Source organism: Cebus imitator, unplaced genomic scaffold (genome assembly GCF_001604975.1).
Source record: "Cebus imitator isolate Cc_AM_T3 unplaced genomic scaffold, Cebus_imitator-1.0 Scaffold132, whole genome shotgun sequence".
NCBI classification, from domain to species: domain Eukaryota; kingdom Metazoa; phylum Chordata; class Mammalia; order Primates; family Cebidae; genus Cebus; species Cebus imitator.
In genome coordinates, this window is record NW_016107447.1 from 2,387,421 (window position 1) to 2,408,222 (window position 20,802).

General features: G+C 43.2%; 1 protein-coding gene across 5 annotated transcripts in view; it reads right to left on the reverse strand.

Annotated features, from left to right (window-relative positions):
• Window positions 1–20,802, reverse strand: part of SLC13A3 (solute carrier family 13 member 3) — a 135,394-nt gene that overhangs the window by 27,917 nt on the left and 86,675 nt on the right. For 3 of the 5 annotated variants that reach the window (XR_005202282.1, XR_001828903.2, XM_037743017.1), the window contains 6 exons: window positions 18,616–18,801; window positions 14,817–14,942; window positions 11,715–11,801; window positions 10,644–10,748; window positions 6,097–6,194; window positions 2,043–2,155 (listed from right to left, as the gene is read on the reverse strand). Coding sequence is in view for 1 of the 5 variants with exons in the window: in XM_037743017.1 (XP_037598945.1) it covers window positions 2,043–2,155; window positions 6,097–6,194; window positions 10,644–10,748; window positions 11,715–11,801; window positions 14,817–14,942; window positions 18,616–18,801 (715 nt within the window). In the remaining 4 variants the exon portion in view is untranslated. The remainder of the gene's footprint in view (window positions 1–2,042; window positions 2,156–6,096; window positions 6,195–10,643; window positions 10,749–11,714; window positions 11,802–14,816; window positions 14,943–18,615; window positions 18,802–20,802) is intronic. The other 2 variants (XR_005202283.1, XR_005202284.1) reach the window with 1 other exon arrangement.

Genomic DNA, 20,802 nt, shown 5'->3' on the forward strand with positions numbered 1-20,802 from the left:
AGAGCCTAGACTGCCCAGGTGCTGAGATCTCCAAGCCTGAGCTTCTGCCCAGTGTACACGGTTAACAGGCGTCCAACACTGTAGCTTCATTTGAAACTGAAAATTAAAATTGAAATAAGAAGAGAAGCCAATAAAAGAAGTAATTTCAGCTTCCCTTAACCTTAATTTTAGATTGACTCTTAATTGGCTGTGGTTTTGAATGCCTTGGTTTACAAGGCGTTCAGGGGTGGGACAGAGCTTGGCTTCAGATATTGGCTCTGCCATCTCTAGGATGTGCACATGTAGGCGAGCTATTTAGCCTCCTTTTGCCTCCAATTCCTCATCTTTAAAAGGGAGACAGTTATAGTATCAAATTCAGTGGTGCTTATAAAGATCGACTGAGTCATATTCCACTCACGAAGCACTTCAAACAATGGTTGGCATGTGCAAAATTCTAGAGTGAACAATTTGGAGCCTGGACTCTGAAATCAGGGAGAGTTTGAACCCCAGCTCCCAAGCAGAGTGCAATTGTAAGAATGTAAGAGAGTTGCTTAATTTTTCATGTCTCAGTTTTCCTATCTGTAAAAGAGGCATAAAAACATTACCTAGCTCTTAGGGCTAGCATGGCGATTCAGTGAGATAATACACGGTGCCAGAGGCCGGATGCTGGCGCTGCGCTGCCTCTGAGCTGGGCTGGCTGACTTGTGCTTGCGCACCCCAGAGAGTGAGCACTTTCTGAAATTCTGCACTCCATGGGCCTCATTTGCTCCACCCTCACCTGACTTCTGAGCTCACAAAGCCCTCTGGAATAACATTAATAATAACATCAGTGAGCTAATTAATATTACTATCTAGTCTAGGTTACGAGCATATACTCTAGAGCCAAACTGCCTGGATTCTAATCTGACTCCACGGCTGTATGACATTATGTAAGGTACTTTCTCTCTGTGTGTCTCACGTCCCTTATCTATAGAATGGGCATAATGATAGCATCTACCTCATAGCTTTGTTTTTTGAGATGGAGTCTCGCTCCCTCGCCCAGGCTGGAGTACAGTGGCGCGATCTCTGCTCACTGCAACCTCCGCCTCCTGGGTTCAAGTGATTCTTCTGCCTCAGCCTCCTCAGTAGCTGGAACTTCAGGCATGTGCCACCACGCCTGGCTAATTTTTGTGTTTTTAGTAGAGACAGGATTTCACCATATTGGCCAGGATGGTCTCGAATTCCTGACCTCGTGATCTGCCCTCCTCAACCTCCCTAAATTCTGGGATTGCAGGCATGAGCCACCGTGCACGGCCCGTTTTTCTTTTTTCTTTCCTCCTTTTTTTTTTTTTAGAGACAAGGTCTTGTTCTGTCACCCAGGCTGGAATGCAGTATTACGATCATAACTCCACTGCACTCTAGCCTGGGACCACCATACCTAGCTAATTTTTTTTTAACCCCATCTTTACAAAAAATACAAAAGAAAATTAGCTGGGCACGGTGAGGCATGCCTGTAGTCCCAGCTAGCTGGGAGGCTGAGGAGGGAGAAATGATGAAGCCCGGCAGGCTGAGGCTGCAGTGAGCTGTGTCGGCACCACTGCGCTCCAACCCAGGCAACAGAGCGAAACGCTGTCTCAAAAAAAGAGAGGCAGGAAAAAGAGCGAGGCCTCACTATGTTGCCGAGGCTGATCTTAGACTCCTGGTCTCAAGCCATCCTTCCGCCTCAACAAGCATGCTGGACAGTGTCTGGCATTGGGTGATCACAATACACTGTTATCCCTTTTAAGTCACAGAGTCCTCCAGTCCTAATATTATTGGTATTAATATTTTGCCCATCATGAGCGCCTTGAGGATCCAGGTCATGCCTTATTCCTCTCTTTCTCACCAGGCCCTGAGTGTGGACCCGTGAGGAATGAACTATGATCATCTCAGTTTGGCAAGTGAGGAAGCTGGCTATTTCCCCAGGGCCTGTGCAGTTGGCCTGCTCTGATCCTGGTGCTGCAGCCAGCACTGGGACCTGTCCACACCTGACTCCCCTCCGATGTTCCTGATAGGGAAGGGGAGATGCGGGGGGGGGGTCTTACCTCACAGCCTTTGGCCATGGCGAAGCCCCCTCCCAGGAGAAGAATGATATTCCAGGGCACTGTCTCCTGAGCCTTCTTCCAGGTCAGCAAGGGCACTGTCTCCGTGTTGGGAGCTGGGCAGAGAGAGGAATTCAGCACACACTCAGGGCCACTCAGCTCGAGGCAGAGGCCACCAGCCCTGCAGCCCCATCTTAGTGGGGACACTCCAGGGGTCCCTAGGAAGCCAAGGTGTGGACCCAGCATCTGACTTGGAGCTTCAGGGAGACAGTACAAGCATCGTGAGAGGGGGTGCTGCTCTATTCTCAATGAAAATAATTTTCATGGTTCCCACAGCTGGGGAGTTTTTGGAAACTCCACATGCAGGACATCACCTAACTCAGCCCTTCTGCACAAGTGCTATTTTTACCCTTATTTATCAGAGAAAAGGCTTTCTTTGTATTGGAACATATACAGAGAGGAAAAAAAAAAAGAGGAAGGAAATTTAGAAAAATAGAAACAAAGAGTATTTTTGACTCCTGAAATTATGGGATGATTTTCATTTCCTCAAAAGTGGCAGTGTGCTGCAGTGGTGGGGACAATGGGCCAGGGGAGTCAACAGACTTTCTGCGGACGGTTAGCGAGTGAATCACTGAGGCTTTGCAGCCACACAGTCTCTGTTGTCACTACTCCGTCACTGTAGCATGAAAACAGCCAAGGGACCACACTTAAACACGGGGGCATGGTTGTAAATAAAACTCTATTTACAAAAGTAGGTGGCGGGCCGGACCTGGCACATGGCTGGTAATGTGACACCCCTGGGTTGGGGGCATAGGCTTGGAGACAGACCCTCCTGGGTCTTGGCTCACTGTGTGCCCTTGACAAGTGACTTTGCCTCCCTGTGCCCCATTTCCTCAGCTGGCACATGGCACAGTTACAGAACCGGGTTGGGGGGTGTTCCCTGTGAACACAAACCAGGGCAATGATGAATCTGCAGGGAGATGAGGCATTTCCAGTTAGTTGACAGTTGCATCTCCAGGGTCTAGAACAGTGACGCCTGTGGTTACTCCATAAATATTTGTCAAATAATGTATATGGCACGCTTAGAGCCATGCTTGGTGTAGGGTAATCACTCCTGAAACGGGACTTTTCTCTGCAGGCTGTGATCAGAGAAGCAGGGAGGATGGGTCTGGCTCTTTAAGGCAGTTCCTCATCTCCCAGGACAGTTCCTGGTCGAGCAGTTATGGACATTTTGCTTCTCTTTTTGAGCTTTTTCCAAATGTAACACAGTGGTTTATCTAAAACAAGATTTTATAATCAGGAAATAAATAAAAGCTACTTAATAAAATTCCTTTACCAACAAGCATGTAGCCCACAGGCTTATGGAGCCCACAGGTGTATGTAGCCCACAGGTGTATGCAGTTCACAGGTGTATGCAATCCACAGGTATATGCAATCCACAGGTGTATGTATGCAGTCCACTGGTGTATGCAGTCTACAGGTGTATGCAGCCCAAAGGTGTATGCAGTCTACAGGTGTATGTAGCCCCCAGGTGTAGGAAGCCCCCAGGTGTATGCAGCCCCCAGGTGTATGCAGCCCACAGGTGCATGCAGCCCACAGGTGTATGAAGCCAACAGGTGTATGCAGTCCACAGGTGCATGCAGCCCACAGGTGTATGAAGCCAACAGGTGTATGCAGCCCACAGGTGCATGCAGCCCACAGGTATATGAAGCCCACAGGTGTATGCAGTTCACAGGTGTATGCAGCCCACAGCTGCATGCAGCCAACTGGTGTATGCAGCCACAGGTGCATGTAGCCAACTGGTGCATGCAGCCCACAGGTGCATGTAGCCCACAGGTGCATGCAGTCCACAGGTGCATGCAGCCCACAGGTGCATGCAGTCCACAGGTGTATGAAGCCCACAGGTGTATGCAGCCCACAGGTGTATGCAGCCCACAGGTACATGCAGTCCACAGGTGTATGCAGCCCACAGGTGTATGCAGCCCACAGGTACATGCAGTCCACAGGTGTATGAAGCCCACGGGTGTATGCAGTTCACAGGTGTATGAAGCCCACAGGTGTATGCAGTCCACAGGTGTATGCAGTCCACAGGTACATGCAACCCACAGGTGTATGCAGCCCATGGTATCTACGGGCAGTGTAGGTGTCATAAACCTGAAGGAGACTCTTGGGCCAAATGCAACATACAATAAGCCCAGAACTGGACAAGGCAACCAGACATGGCAGGTGGCCCCGCCCTTTGCCTTCAGGTGATAAAATATCATGTCATTAAAGAAGTCCAAGAAGTCTGAAAAAGTGAAGTGACTCACCCCACACAGCAAGTAAGGGTGGATGGGACAGGGGAAGGAAGAAGGCCTTGAGCAGGGTTCCATGTAATGCAGATTAAATGTTGAATGCTTATCAGACTGCCTGTCACATGCTGAGCTCTCAGTTAATGTTAGCTACCATGGTTTTTACTGTTTTCCCATCCAACCACGGCTTTACTGCTATTTCTCATAAGCACAACCTCTGACTACATGGATTTCCCACTCCAGCTCAAGCTGATGCCAGTTTGCAGTCTAGAGCAGTGGCTAAAGGTACAGGCTTTGAACTGGACTTGAATCCTGGCTCTGCTGTGCCCCTACTGTGTGATTTGGGCCAGTGTCCCTACCTTTCTAAGCTTCGATTTCCTCTTCTGCAAAATATGGTAACAGCACTTCCCTTGGAGACTACTGGAAAGATCAAATGGTCCTTCTGTGCAAGGGACTCATCCCAGGGTCTTGCCCAGAGCGTGTCCTTGGCTATTTGTTTAACAAATATATGTTGAGTACCTGCCATGTGTCAAATGCTCTTCTGGGTTCTAAGGATATCAGAAGCGGCCAAAACAGAGAAAATCCATCTCCTTGGAGAACTTATATTCCAGGGGGGATGTCACGTGATAAACAAATAAATATACTGGCCAGGCACAGTGGCTCATGCCCATAATCCCAGCACTTTGGGAGGCCGAGGCGGGCGGATAGCCTGAGGTCAGGAGTTTGAGACCAGCCTGGCTAACATAGTGAAATCCCATCTCTACTAAAAATACAAAAATTAGCCGGGCATGATGGCGGTGCCTATAATCCCATCTAATGGGGAGGCTGAGGCATGAGAATCGCCTCAGAGGTTGCAGTGAGCCGAGCTTGTGCGGCTGCACTTTAACCTGGGCAACACAGCAAGACCCTGTCTAAATAAATAAATAAAGCCAAGAAATTTCATCTACTATTTTTCTCAACAACAGAAAACAGTTCGATTATAGTCCCTATTTCCTGACTCTGGAGGAGCCCATCCAACTGCCCCAGGTGGCAGCCTCAGGTGTTGGCGTCACCTTCCGGCAGACTTCTGCTGGACACCACAGCAAGGCACAAGCTGGCAATCTGAAGGCCATTTTGGTAGAGGGACTCAGTGATTTTTAAAAAATGGAATCTGAATGCCTTTAGGCAGTTTTCCCTCAGTCCCCACCACTTCCTGTACAGTTGAAACCCAGCTTGCACCTTCCATAAGTGGCTCCCTGGGCAACCAAGGTGCGACTTCTGCTTTGGGCTAAGAGGTCATTTTTCTGCAAAGGGCAAGAAAAATAAACCTTGTTTTGCTTTGTGGGCCAAGAGGCAAAATTGAGGCTTTTGTGTAGGTACTTATATAACTAAAGAAAATTAATTTCCACACATTTCTTAGGGGAAAGCAAAACTTGATGAATAGACACTGAAATTTGGATTTCATGTAACTTTCATATGTCATGAAATGTTTCTCTTTCTTTTTTTTTTTTTCCAACCATTTAAAAATCTGAAAACTATGCTTAGCTCCCAGGCTGTTCAAAAAACAGTTAGCTGGCTGGATTTGGTCTGGAGACTATAGTGGCTAACCCCTGTCCTGAGCTATCACCTGGGGCAGTCCTAAGTCCCCAGACAAGGCCATGGCTCAGTCAGTGAAAGGAGGAAGGACCACGTGGTTAGTGCAGAGGCGGGCTCCAGGCCCTTGATGACCACACTCCAGGCCACAGTCCTCACTGAGCCCACCGAGACCCCACCCTTGACCACCTTACCTTTGAAGTCAAACCACCACTTGAGAGAGGGCCTTTGGGATGGAAAGAAGAACAAGATGGTGACAATAGCCACGCCGGTGACAGCATCAGAAAGAAACCTACAATGAGAAGGCCCCAAAACATGTGACCCTAGGCATCTCAGCGGCCGAGGTTTGGCAGATTTGTAAATGAAGATTTGTGGAGGGGAATTAGGCCTGCTGTGAAGGGGACATTGTTGGAGACTGGGTCACTAGATTCTGTCCTGCAATGCCCTCTGCATGGTGCAAAGCTCTTTATTTGCAGCTCCCTGGGGGTATTTAGATGCGGCTTGGGCCCAGGCAAACGCTTATCCTCCCAACTCAAGGACCCTAAGAAGAGGCACTCAACGAAAGAGGGGAGAATCTGAGGGCGGCAGAATATTGGAGTCTTCGGAAACCCCATAAATCACCCTAACTAGGACTCCTGTAAAAGCCCTATCTTTGTTCAGCTTGTGCTTGAATCACTCCTGCGATGGGCAGCTCACCACATTGATACAGCCCACTCACACCAGTAGAACCCAGATTAACTCAGCCTCACGGCCCCTCAAAATCTAACTGTCACCTTTCAAGCATCCATAATGTGTCTTTAGAAGGAGCTCTGTACACATTAAGCCTTCAGGGCAGATACTTTCCACTCCAGGTGGGAAATCAGAGGGTCAGAGAGCAGAAACCACTTGTTCAAGGGTGGACCCTGAGCAAGTCATTTTGTTAAATTGACATACACCTAGATATAACCAAGATAGACTATAAATTTTATTTTTAAAGTTTTGATTTGCAGCATTGGACACAATCCAATAAGGAGTTGATTAAAGAAATCCAAGTGCTCCCATTCTGTAGACCCTGGCCTTAAACTCAGATTGCTCTGGCTCCAAGTTCAATGAAGCCTAGAGCTCATTGCTAACCAAAGCTCTTCCCAGTCACACACTTGGAAAGGAGAGTATTCAAATTGACAAGTTGGAAGAAATGGTCAATATCATCATCATCAGAGAAATACAGAGCAAAACGCTAATGGTATACCATTCATCTGCCACAGGCAAGACTTGAAAAGGGGAATAAAACCAGTGAGGGTGTTGGAACATATGCCGTTAGTGAAAGAATAAACCAGTTGAACCTCCTGAGGCATTTGGCAACATGTTTCAGATGTTACATGTGAATACCCTTTGATCCAGTTATCCTACTGCTAGGAATTGAACCTTGTGAAATGTTATACTTTTGTACACAGATTATGGGCAAGGATGTCTATCATTGATAAGAGTAGAAAAAAAAATGGAAGATTTTCCATAGACACATGTTTAAAGAAATTATGTTCCATTCACATTATGAAATACATGCATCTGTTTAAAAAAAGATAAAAGATAATGTCAATCCTGTGTATTGACATAAAAATACAATGAAGATACCCTGTAAACTTTATTTTAAAAGTGTTTATTTGAAGCATTGAACACAATCCAATAAGGAATTGGTTAAATGAATCAAAGTGCTCCCATTCTGTAGAGTGCTCTGCAGGGTTTTAAAAGGATGAAGTTGTGACCTGAGGCCAAGAAAATAAAATTTAAAAAAAGGATGAAGTCAGTCCAAAATGGCAAGTTGTCCATGATCATATGATTACATTTTCCAGTCTTTTGTTATGTGTATACATATTTGTATGTGTGTATGTATGAAGATATGTGTGCATATCTGGAACATCACACACCAAACTGCTCATTGCAATCATCTCTGGGCAGTGGGACATAAAGTGGATAAAGAGCCACCAACTTGTCCTTTTTCAATTCAGCATTGCTTGAATTTGTTATGAGTATGCGTAACTTTTGAAATTTAATACAAAATTAAAAAGCAGATTACAAATAATATGTTGATGTGATCATATTTCTGTTTAAAAAAATCTTCTTTTAATAAGGTTCAAAAAGCCAATTGGCATATATTTCATTGAGGTGTAATTAACATGCTATAAAACGCACACATTTTAAGGGTATAGTTTAACAAGTTTTGACAAATGTGTACAGTCCAGTAACAACGTGATCACAATGTATAACAGTTCTCAGACAGGTATTTTTTTAAAAGCCAGGAAAGATGTATATCAGAACTAGAGACTGAGATTTGGCTGATTTTCACATTTTCTGTATTGTTGGGATGCTTTTAACACCCATTTTGCATCTGAAAAAATAAAGTACCTATATTTTGGAAAAATAAAAAAAAATGGTAAGAGCAATGAGAGCTTCATGGCTTCATGAAATTATATTGTTTCTTGCTTATAACAACTTTCAGGAAATCTGAATTTATATCATCCATTTTACCAGGGAAGAGGTTGAGGCTCAGAGGGCGAGGTGTGGATTGTGCACTGTCCAGCATGGTAGCCACAAGCCGCAGGTGGTCTAGTGGGTGCCTGAAATGTGCCAAGACCAAACTGACATGTGCTTTAAATGTAAAACACACACAAGATTTTGATGATTTCATATGAAAAAAGAATGCAAAATTCTCACTAACAATTTACACATAAAATATATATTAACATTAGTGTCAACTGTTTCTTTTCACTTTTTTAACGTAGCTATTAAAAAATTTAAAATATATATATGGCTCACAGTATATCTCTCTTGGATGGGGCTAATTGAAATAATCAGATTTCGCCAAATCCTGCAGATAAATCTCTATTTAATCATGTTCCCACTCACATCAGAATTTGACACAGTGCCCACTCACTCTTCTTAAAACACTCCCCTCTCTTGGCTTCTGCTGGTCCATAGCTCTAAGTTCCTTCTACCTCACTCATCATATCTCTATTTCTCTAGTAAATTCATTTTCCTCTCCCCAGCTCCCAAGTGTTGGGGTTCCTCACGGTCTTCTATACTCTCCTTATACACTTTCCATAGCTGAGCCCATTAATTCCTATGGATTTAACTCCCAAATTTACACAATGACTCCCAGATTTATGTCTGCAATCTAAACATCTCCTCTAAGCTCCAATCCTGCATATCCAGCTGCCTATTGAGCTTGACAAGCCTAAACCAAGACCAAAATAGAATTATGAATAAGCCATTCCCAGCCCCTAAAAATATTCTTCTCCAATTAACCACCATTCATGCACACACTCCTTTCATTAATACCCCCAAAATCCAACCCAGCGCAAGCCCCACATTTAATTTGAAAGATATCTTGACTGCTGCATTGCCATTGCTACCACCTTCACTTAAGCCATCCGCCAGAACAGGGGTCAGCAAATGTCTCCTGAAAAAGCCACAAGATAAGTATTTTTGGCTTTGTAGGCCACATGGTGTTCATCTGGACTCACATTTGACATTGGAGCAAGAAAGCAGCCATAGACAATAAGTAATTGAATAGGTGTGGCTGTGTGTCAATAAAACTTTATTTGTAGACACTGAAATTTGAATTTCATATGATTTTTGTGCATCACAAGGTGTTATTTGTCTTTTGATTTTTCCGCAGCCATTAAAAAAATGTAAAACCCATTCAAAATCAAGTGGCGGGCCAGATTTGGCCCCTGAGCTATAGTTTGCTCACCCCGTTCCAAAAGACAGGGGCCACTAGATGAGGTTATAGGTCCTAACTGTTCTCCTCATCTATATTTTTGCCCCCACTACCCATTTCCTAATGAAAATCGCTAACAATTGTTGAGTTCTTTCTATAAGCCGTTCTAATCACTTGACATGTATTAACTCATTTATCTTTACAACAAGCCAATGAGAAATGTACTATGATACTATCATTTACAGATTAGGAAACTGAGGCACAGAGAGATTAAGTAGCTTAAAACCCTCCACTGGCTGCTCACTGCTCACAGGAAAAAAAAAAATCAAAATGCTTAACATGCCCAAAAAGACACTCTGATCTGGCCCTCACCTATCCTTCCTCACCCCCTTTCCTTTTTTCTCAGCAGACCTTGGTCCCACTGGGTTTTTCTCAGTTTCTCAAGCATGCTAAGTTTGTTCTAGCTCAGGCTTCAGTAGACATTCTCAGTGCATCTCCGCTGCTTTCACCTGCTGTCTTCCTAAGCTTTGGCTCTTCCCAGAACTGTCCAAAGTCAATGCCCCCGCTCCATTATTTTATAGCATAACCCTCTCACTCTTTCCTTCATAGCACTCATTGTAGTGCTGTTATTTGTTGTCTAACTACTTGCTTTTGTCTGTGTCCCAGTACCCAGCATCCAGCTTAGCACATAATAGTTTCTCAATCAATGTTGATTGAATGAATGAACAATTTGCTCAGTCACACAGCTTGTAAGTGGTAGAGCTAGAATTCTAACCCAGTTTTGTCTGACTCCACATTAGAGATTCCAACACACAAGAAATCATGTATTATCACCCAAACCTAAACAACCTAAATTCTTTTGAGAGTGAAAGAGTTAATAATAATCATAAGATTATTATAAGAGTTAATTAGTAATCACATGGGACAAGAGATAGAAACTTGGACATGGGTCTCCCTAGCTGCACTGCCACCTCTCCAGCTCCAGGTGGCCCAGCCCAGAATCCTCCCTGTTGGACTCCACCCTGGGGGTCCCCAGAGCCTCACCCGGGAGTGAAGAAGTTGGCCCAGCCAGGGATGAACTTCGGGTCCCGGGAGAAGAGGAGGATGGCAAACATGCAGAAAAGGACAAAAACGGCCCGTTCAGCAAACCTGTGGCACAGACATGCAGGCACAATGGTGACCCGGGGTTTCAGGCAGACCACAGCAGACACAGGCTCAGGCAGCTGCCCACTGGGAGTGACTGGGCCTGGGCTCTGCCTCTGGGAAAGCTGGAGTCATCCACTCCCCAGAGAGTGCCCGGAGCAAGGGAAGGGATGCCAATGGGATGTAAGTAATCTCTGTCTCAGGACTTCCACGCTCCCTCAGGATCCTTCCTGAGCCTCAAGCCACTCACTCCCCAAAACCGCGTGCATCATTATTGCCAGGAGTTTCCCAGGGTCCTATGGAAAATCAAGAAAGTAAGAAACAGTCAGAAAAGCAGAGAGAAAGAGAAACAGACAGAAATGCAGTAGGCAAAGAGAAAGAGGAAAAGAGAGAGAGAGAGACGGAAAACCACACAGTCTGTCTACATTGAGAGAAGACACAGAGAGGGTACAGACCTGGAAGGAGGGTGGATGGAGGTGGAAAGAGAGGATCCCCAAGCGTTGGAAGAGATAGTTACTGAATGTACCCATTTCACAGACTGGAGAGCAGGGCCCAGAGAGGGTTAGTGCTGGGACCAAGGCCACACAGGACATGCATGGCACAGCTGGTCTGTGAACACAGCCCTACCGAAGCCATTATTTTCACCATGTGGGAAACATGTATTAAACAAGGTCCTGGAAGGCACCTGAGATAGTGACAAACATTTTGTGTATTCGGAGGGCAACGGTGCCTTGGGTGGAAGGTAGCAGATGCCTCTTGAGGGGCTTTTTGGTCCTCAGGTTTCTACCCCAGCACCAGGCCAAGAGGATGACTCTGTAAACCACCTCCCATCCTCCATCTCTAGGCTCCCAGGCCATGGGTCCTGAAATTCCCCTGGAGCTTAGCCTCCATGGGCCCAAGCCCAGGTCAGGAGGAAGCTCTCCTGAGCATTTAATACTTAGCACTTTCTTCAACCCAAGGACCCCCACATACCTGATAGGCCCCAGGTTCTGGTATTCTTCCCGAATCACAGCTCGAGCCCTATCTTCTGCATTGGCTCTTATCTCAGATTTCTTCTTCCTCCAGCCCCTGAAACAGAAAGTGGGAGGTTAGGCCACTGCAGGTAGGACTAAATTCTCACCTACAACCACCACTACCACCTGACAAAGCCACATCCTCTCTGTTCGAGGCCTGCCTGATGGCTGGTCTCCCTGCCTCTGTCTTCCTTTGCTACAGTTGTTCTCCTCACGTATAGCCTGGCTGATCTTTAAAAATGTGAATCTGATCATATGACTCCCAGGCTTAAAATCTGTAAGTGGGTCAAACAGACACATGAATAAACAGAGGAATCAATGGAACAAAATAGAAAATCTAGACACAGACTCATCACAAATGGGAATTTAGTCTGTGATAAAGTTGCTATCTCAGGCTGGTGTAGAAAATATGGGCTATTCAGTAAATGGTGTCAGATGTATAGATCAATGGAACAGAATTGAGAGCCCAGAAGTGAACCCATTCATCTGTGCCCAATTGATTTTTGACAGGGGCACCAAGATTGAATAGTGGAGGAAGGAATAGCCTTTCAACAAATGGTGCTACAACAACTGGATACCCATGTGGAAAAGAATGAATCTGGACCCCTACCTCACACCATATACAAAATTTAACTCAAAATGGATGGAAGACCTAAATGTTACCGCTAAAACCATAAAACTTTCATGCCCTTGGAATAGGCAACAGTTTCTTCGATATGATGCCAAAAACACAAGCCACCAAAGATAGATAAATTTGACTTCATCAAAATTGTAAAATGTTGTGTGTCCATAAATGGTGTTAGGACACTGGGTGACCATCTGAGACAAAAAAAAAATGAAGCTCAATCCAAATTTCACACTGAAGCTGAATCCAAACTTCACACTGTGCCATAAGGATGAACTTCAAATAGATCAGAGGTTTAAATGTAAAAATATATAACACTAGAAGAAAACATGGGATTATTCTTTTATAAGTCCTGTATTAGGAAAACCTTTCTAAGCTGTAATTGAAATTTCAGAAGCCATGTGAGAAAAGATAGAAAAAAAATTTTAAACAATTCTGCATGGAGAAAACCACCATAAGCAAAGTCAAAAGACAAATCAGGGGAAAAAATGTAGTTTCTATTGCAGAATAAGCACTCATCTTTCTAAAATATAAAGACTACCAGAAACTAGTAAAAACAAGACCAATAACCCATTTCAAAAATGCATAAAAATATGAACACACAGTTTCACAATTTGCAGGAAAGAAAATATCAGTGAACAAACTTTTCATATGCTTCCAAACACATGAAAAGTTGCCCAAGATTACTCTTCGTAAAATAAACACAAGTTATCTTTTTCTTATCAGATTGGCAAAAATCCACTTTGCTGCAAAGAAGCAGACATGCTCATACATTGTGCATGGGAGAGTAAACATGTAAAATTTTTATGAAGAATTGTTTGACAATATCTATTAAAACAAAAATGTCTTTATTCTCAGACCCAGAAATACCACTTCTAGAAATGTATCTTATAAAAAATATCTGCTTCTTTGATCTATAGCTGCAGGGTAAAAGAGAAAAAAATAAATAAAAATATAGAATAAAAAAGCAGCTGGGCACAGTGGCTCATGCCTGTAATCTCAGCACTTTGGGAGGTCAAGATGGGTGGATCACTTAAGATCAGGAGTTTGAGACCAGCCTGGCCAACACAGTAAAACCCCATCTCTAACAAAAAAGCACAAAAAAATTAGCTGGCTTTGGTGGCAAGAGCTTGTAGTCCTAGCTACTCTGGAGACTGAGGCAGGAGAATCGCCTGAATCTGGGAGGTGGAGGTTGCAGTCAGCCAAGACGGTACCACCGCACTTCAGCCTGGGTGACAGAATGAGACTCTGTTTCAATAAATAAACAAAACAAACCCAAAATATGTCAGGGAGGCTAGTCACCAGAAAAAGATATTTGTGTCTGTTCATATTTGCTTAAGAAAACTCTGGAAGGTTGCACAAGAAACCAATAAAAGTGCATCGTTTTTTGGGCAAATACCCTGGGTGAAGAGGCTCATGTAGGCATGGCTGGGAAGAGGGGTTCTCACTGCATGCCTCTTCCTGTTGTTTTTATTTTTGAGAGCCCTGTGTATGTGTGGCCTATCCAAATTAACGTAGCCATATTAAAAAGTAACTGAAGTAACCAAAATAAACACAGGAAAACAAAGTGCCAGTATTGCATTTTGGCTAGACATCATTTCTGGCTCAAGTCTCTGGGTTTGAAGCTTGCTCTTTCTTTGTTAAGAGGTTGATTTGGAAATGTCAGATATTAAGGTTTCTTTAGCATCCCACTGAGACTTTCTCCTCAGCGTAAGCAGGCAGAGTGATGAGAGTTGATAAACGCATATTTCCCATAATATGGTTTGGTGTTATTTAATATCTTGTCCTCATGCCATCCCAAATTATCTTCCATGCCAGAGCCCCATACAATGGGAAATAGTGCACTCCCCTCTTCTCTGGTCAAGAGTGTTTACCCTTATTTAAAGGCAATACTATTAATAATTATTAATAATATGTGACATCAACAGAGGGCCTGAGTGTGGCAGGCAGGTCACACTTCTCACTTAATCCCTGGGAGGTCAAGAAATGAGAATATGGCCAGCCCGGTGGCTCACACCTATAATCTGAGAGCTTTGAGAGGATAAAACATGAAGAATCACTTGAGGCCAGAAATTTGAGACCAGCCTGAGCAACAGAGTGAGACATTGTCTCTACAAAAAAAATTTTTTTTTAATTAGCCAGGCACAGTGGCACTCGCCTATAGTCCCAACTACTCGGGAGGCTGAGGCCAGAGGAACACTTGAACCTGGGATATTGAGGCTGCAACTAGCTACGATCACGCCACTGCACTCCAGCCTAGGTGACAGAGCAAGACCCTGTCTGTAAAAATAAATAAATACATACATACATAAAATAAAGAAATGAGAATATGACATGAAATAACGATCATCCTTAGCTTTCATAAGCAGATACTGAGACTAGAAAGGCCACTCCCTGGTTCTCCACTCTATCTGCCAAGAAGAAAATGAGAGGTACCTGAAGCTCAGTCCCCCGTACAGGAAGGAGATCCAGAGCCAGCCTGCCAACAGGAACAACAGCATGAGAGGGAAGGCGAAAATGAACCAGGAGCCAAAATTCACCACGTCACACTGCGGAAAGAAACTGGAGAACAGCGGGAGATGAGAACAGGCCAAGGGCAGCCATGCCTATTTGGGGAGTGGGAGAGGGGACCAGGCCATACTAGCAGTCGTGAGTCAAGAGGGGAATGAAAGGGTCCCATGGGAGTCTTGGGAATAGTGTTTTCCACCTCTTCTAATAGAAGCCCCCTTTTTTCCTCTTCTTTAGGGGCTGCTGGCTTATGACCTAGTGGGACCAGTGGGTGCACTACAGTCAAAATCTCTGCCCCCTGGGGGCCAGATAGGTGCCTGAGTGAATGAAACAGGCCGGATCAGGCCGTGGAGAATTGAAGAGAGCTGTGTGCAGTAAAGGGGTCAGGTGCTGTTTGCTCCCCCATGGTTGCCATGCAAGAGTGCAGGGCAGTAAGCCCAGATTTGGGTTTTACTTAAAATTATGTGATGTTTAAACGTTGGAAATTCATGAAAATGTTTTTGATGAATGTGGGAGTCAAACATAACACATCTGCAGACGGAAACCTTTGCCCTCCTTATTATGTACGCTCAAAGACCCTGGACGTTTTGTCCAGGCAATGGTGATGTCAATGAGTTCTTTCTCTGCTGAATGGTGTCCAATCTCAGTTCTATTAAGACATCATCAAGCCTGAAAGGATGAAGGACAATAACACTCAATGCTGGTGAAGATGTGGGAAAACAGGCAGATTCTTGATGTTTGTTCATCGGGATACTCTTTTCTGGAGAAGAGTTTGGTAAAATGCAGTAAGAGTCTTAAAAATGTGCATACCCTTTTACCCAGAAATTCTACTACTTGAAATAAACTTTAAAACAAACAACCAGAATGTGGTCAGGAATATAAATGCTAGATTGAAAAGTGGAAAAATAAGTTACAGAATGATGTATACAAAAGTATATGGACACTTACAGACATTTCTAGGTAAATAAGTAAACAAATCAAAACATTAACAGTTTTGATTTGTTTATTATTTATTTATTTATTATTACATAATAAATAAACAAAAAAAGAATTAATAAATTCTATACAGTGGGATTCTAAGAGCTTTTTTTATTTCCTCCTTTTTCGCTTCCTGTATTTTCTACAGTGAATGAGCACACCTCTATAATTACACAAAATAAAAATATTGTTTAAAAAATATTAAAATATCAGCAAGCGTATGGTCAGTTGCGTAATTCGTAATAGTGAAATAATAATCATTATAAAATGAAAACAATCTAAATGCCTAGGATTAAAGTATGACACCCAAATTAAGATAACATATAGTCACTAAAAATTAGGTTTTCTAAAAAAAGTTTAATAAAATCAGACAATAAAACTGTACTGAGTATAGTGACAAAAACATGAAAAATATACACATTTAATATATGGATATAGAAAAGTCTAGAAGAAAGTCTGTCAAAATCTTACAGTGGGATTGAAGGTATTTCAAACTTCTTTTTCTACATTTTCCAAATGTTCTGTAATGTGCCTCTATCATTTTATAATCAGAATAAACCAATAAAATGTATTTTGGCAACAAGGGCCAAAGGACCACTCAGGGCAGCCACTTCTCCTGTCTCCCCAGGCTTCTCCTATTCTCAGCTGGAGAATCAAAATCACATTTTGATTCTCTAGCATTCCTTTTAAATCCCCTCTCCCTACACCGGAGAGTCTACATTCAAGTCATTGTGTTGCATACAATTTGCATGTAATTTACCTGAAATCTTACCTTTGACATTTTTACTGTGTATATATGTTAATATATATTTTATGTATTATATGTTAATATAATATATACTAAATATACGTAAGATATATTTTATAAAATATAAATATGAAAGTTACATAAAAAAAAACATATAATTTCCCCAATTTCATTTCAGGTTTGAACAAAGCCTTACCTCAGGGCAGGCAGGCAGCCTGAAAATGCTTTGACAACAACTTCTCCCCTCCAATTCGCTCCATCCCCAACCCAGGCCCTGCCCCCCATCCCCAGAGCCCACATCTTCCTGTGCAGCCCCAGGGATGAGCCCTGGCAAACCCTAATGCCAAATGTCTACCTTTCCCCTCAGCAGAACACTAAAGGGCTGAGCCTAGATTCTCCCACACCTGAAACAGGACCCTCTTTGCTTCTGGCTTTTCTGTCACCAAGCTAAAACCACAGGCACAGCCAGGCCTTGTTTAAAGGATAGAGATAAAAAGACATCTGAGGTTTGCAGTAAAACTCAGTGGGCTTAAATCAATTGGTGAAATACACCTACGACTTTTTTTTTTTTTTTTTTTTTTTTTTTTCATCAGTTCTAACAACTTAAAGATATTTAAAAGTGTTTTTCTGTAATTTGTTAATCTCAACATGCCAATTTTGTATTTGGCGTATACTTTTTTTTTTTCACTTTTCCCAGTGCATGGCTAAGAATCACTGGTTCCCATTATCAAACCTTAAAATCAAAGTATTTTGGAATCTGGGAATGCAATGGCAATTCATCTTACCCAGGGATTAAGGTTTTAAAATCAGCATATGAGGCCAAACATGGGTGTGCTAATATCTCTTGTGAAAATACCTTTAATTACTCACATGTATGTTACTGAGTGTTGTACGCATAGCAAACCTCTCTTGGGGAGATCAGCAGGGCCTCCCTTCATCCCCACAGGTTTTTGATTCTTTGGTTGGGCAACAGGTAAAGAAGTTGGCTAGTATTTGGAGCCTTGTTGAATATCAAAAACTTTTGCTGTCCTTTGTTTGCCAAATGCTTACATTTGCATTTATGTAAATTAAATGAACCTATGCGACATCTCCACTGCAAGGAATCTTAGAAACCCTGACTCAGAATCCTGGAACCTAAAAGTCTTAGAGACAGGATCTTAAAATACTGAATTTTTAAAGTCTTGGAAACCAGAGGCTTGAAATAATGGGAGCAGCAAGTTGTGCAGCTGGAGCACCCTTCTTATTCTCATGCCCTGACTGCCGGCCACCCAGTCACTGCTGACCACTTCCAGGGATGGGGACACTTTAGCTCCCAGCAGAGCCCACTTCACTGGGGGACCCTGCTTATGGCTGGAAGGCTTCTCCCAGGCCATGAACAGCCACAGACCCATGCCTCTGGATGGGTCACGCTGCTCTCACCTTTCCAATGACCCCCAGTGACTTGGAGGAAAAGCTGTGTCCTTAGAAATCACTTGCCCTATAACCTTATATCTTCTTACCTTCCCTTCGCCCTAGGTTCTTCATCTCCCTGGTATTCTTGCAGGTCCCTAAACCTCCCCAGGAACAGCCCCATCTCCCAGCTTTGTAGGAACTACTCCCCGCTGTCAGCAATGCCTTTCCCTCCTGTGTCCACGTGGCTCATTCCCTTCTAGGCATCTGCTCAAATGTCAACCCATCAGAAAGAACCAGCGTCCCGGACCAACCTACGTAAACTAGCACCCCTCTGTCCTCACTTCTACCCTCTTGCCCAACTATATGTTTTCCCTAACTTATCACACAGATATATTACATATTCATTTGCTTTTTCACTTATTGTCTGACTCTCCCACCAGAATGGAAGTTCCCCAAGGGCAGGGATCTCACTGGGTTTTGTGTATTGCTGTGTATCCAGAGCCTGGCCCAGAGAAAGCCCTCAATATACATTCTCTGGATGGTGAATGAACGAGGGACAAGGAAGGGAGGAGCAGAACCCTCCCTACCAGTGGGGACTCTTGCTTTCACCTCTTGAGCTGTCCAAGCAGGATGAGGTTAGGGGCCGTGCCCGTGAGTGTGGCTGTGCCCCCAATGCTGGCTGAGTAGGGGATGGAGATGAGGAAGCCCTTCCAGATGTTCCCACGATATTCCTCCTCCTTCCTGGAGTCAGCCAGCAGATCCAGTGGAACCTCCGTCTCCCCAGAGTGGTCTTTGCTTTAAACAAATCCAGAGAGAAGCCATTCAGAACACATGGAGAACAGGCCATAGACTGCCCAGGGATTGGGGGAGCTAAGTGATCTTTCTAGAAGGTAATTTGGCACAGGTATCAAAAAACCTGTAACAAGGTGCAACTTTTGAGCTCAGATATTCTACTCTAAAAATGTATCCTAAAGAAATAGACTAGTGTCTCAGGTGTGGGTACAGGGGAATTCACCATGCCACTAAATGTAATTTAAGTGAAGAATAGCCTAAATGCCCATAAAAAAGGGGCTGGTAATAAAGATGACCCTCTTCCTGGATGGAACACCAATGCGGCTATTAAATGGATGCTTGGTAAGATGAAAGCTGTCCATTCACAAACTACAGTGGAAAGGCATGTCACAGTACTATGTAGTTTTTTATTTTGTAAATACTCATATTTCAGCTGGGTGTGGTGGGTCACCCCAGTAACTCTAATACTTTGGGAGACCAAGGCAAAAGGATTGCTGGAGGACAGAAGTTTGAGACCAGCCTGGGCCATATAGTGATACCCCATTTCTAAAAAATTTTTTTAAATCAGCTGGGTATGGTAGCACACACCTGTAGTCCCAGCTACTCAGGAGGCTGAGGCAGGAGGGTTGATTGAGCCCAGAAGTTTGAGGCTGTGGTGAGCTATGATTGCACCACTGCCCTCTAGCCTGGGTAACAGAGTGAGAAATTTTAAAAAACTAAAATAAATTTTTTAATTTATTAAAAAATTAATAAACAATAAATAAAAATAAAGGAACAGCCATGTTTCATGAATACAAGAGCATTTAAAGTCTAGAAATAGATGCAAATTGTTCTGCTACTTTTCCCAGGAGTGAAATTATGTATTTTTTTTTCCTTTTTTATCTTCTGGGTTGTTTTTCTTGTGCAGTTGAAGAGTTTTGGGAAATAATGAAATTAAGAATTATTAAGTACCTAATTAAAAGACCATAAGGTTGGCATTATTGAGGTGAAATGATGTCCACTATACTCCATTAAGTGAAATAAGTTTTGGAAACAGGCTGAAATGAAGAAAAAAAGTGAACCAGCAGGTTACAAAACAGCATATATAGCATTAGCAATTTTTATTTTATTTATTTATTTATATTTTCACTCTTGTCACCCAGGCTGGAGTGCAATGGCATGAACTCAGCTCACTGCAACATCTGCCTCCCAGGTTCAAGCGATTTTGCTGCCTCAGCCCCCAGAGTAGCTGAGACTATAGGTGCCCACCACCATGCCCAGCTAATTTTTGTATTTTTAGTAGAGATGGGATTTCACCATGTTGGCCTGGCTGGTCTCAAACTCCTGACGCCAGGTGATCTGCCTTCCTTGTCCTTCCAAAGTACTGGGATTACAGGTGTGAGCCACCATGGTAAAAATGCATTTATGTATATAGCTCTCTATCAAGAAATAGTTTAGAATGGTATTCATTTAATGGTTACAATCTACCTCTGGAAGTGAGATGCTGAATACATTTATTTTTTAGTTTAAGAGTATTTTTGGACATGTGCAATTGTAAAATGTTTATAAGTGAATGAAATTGAGAACTGCTACAGCACTGTAACTAGGTGACAAGATAGATATGTTAATGAGCTTGTGATCATGTCACAATGTACCCATATATCAAAACATTACATTGTATATTTTAAATATATAATTTTTATTTGTCAATTGTAGTTCAATGAAGCTGAAAAAAAGGGGAAATTCAGATTTTTTAAAAAGAAAACTGTTCTAACAAGAACACACAGACACAGGGAGGGGAATATCACACACCAGGTCCTGCGGGATGGGTGACTAGGGGAGGAATAGCAGGGGGTGGGGAGTTGGGGAGGGATAGCATCAGGAGAAACACCTAATGTAGATGACAGCGCGATGGATGCAGCAAACCACCACCATGGCACGTGTATACCTATGTAACAAACCTGCACTATCTGCAATGTACCCCAGAATTTAAAGTATAATAAATAAAAAATAACAATAAAGTAG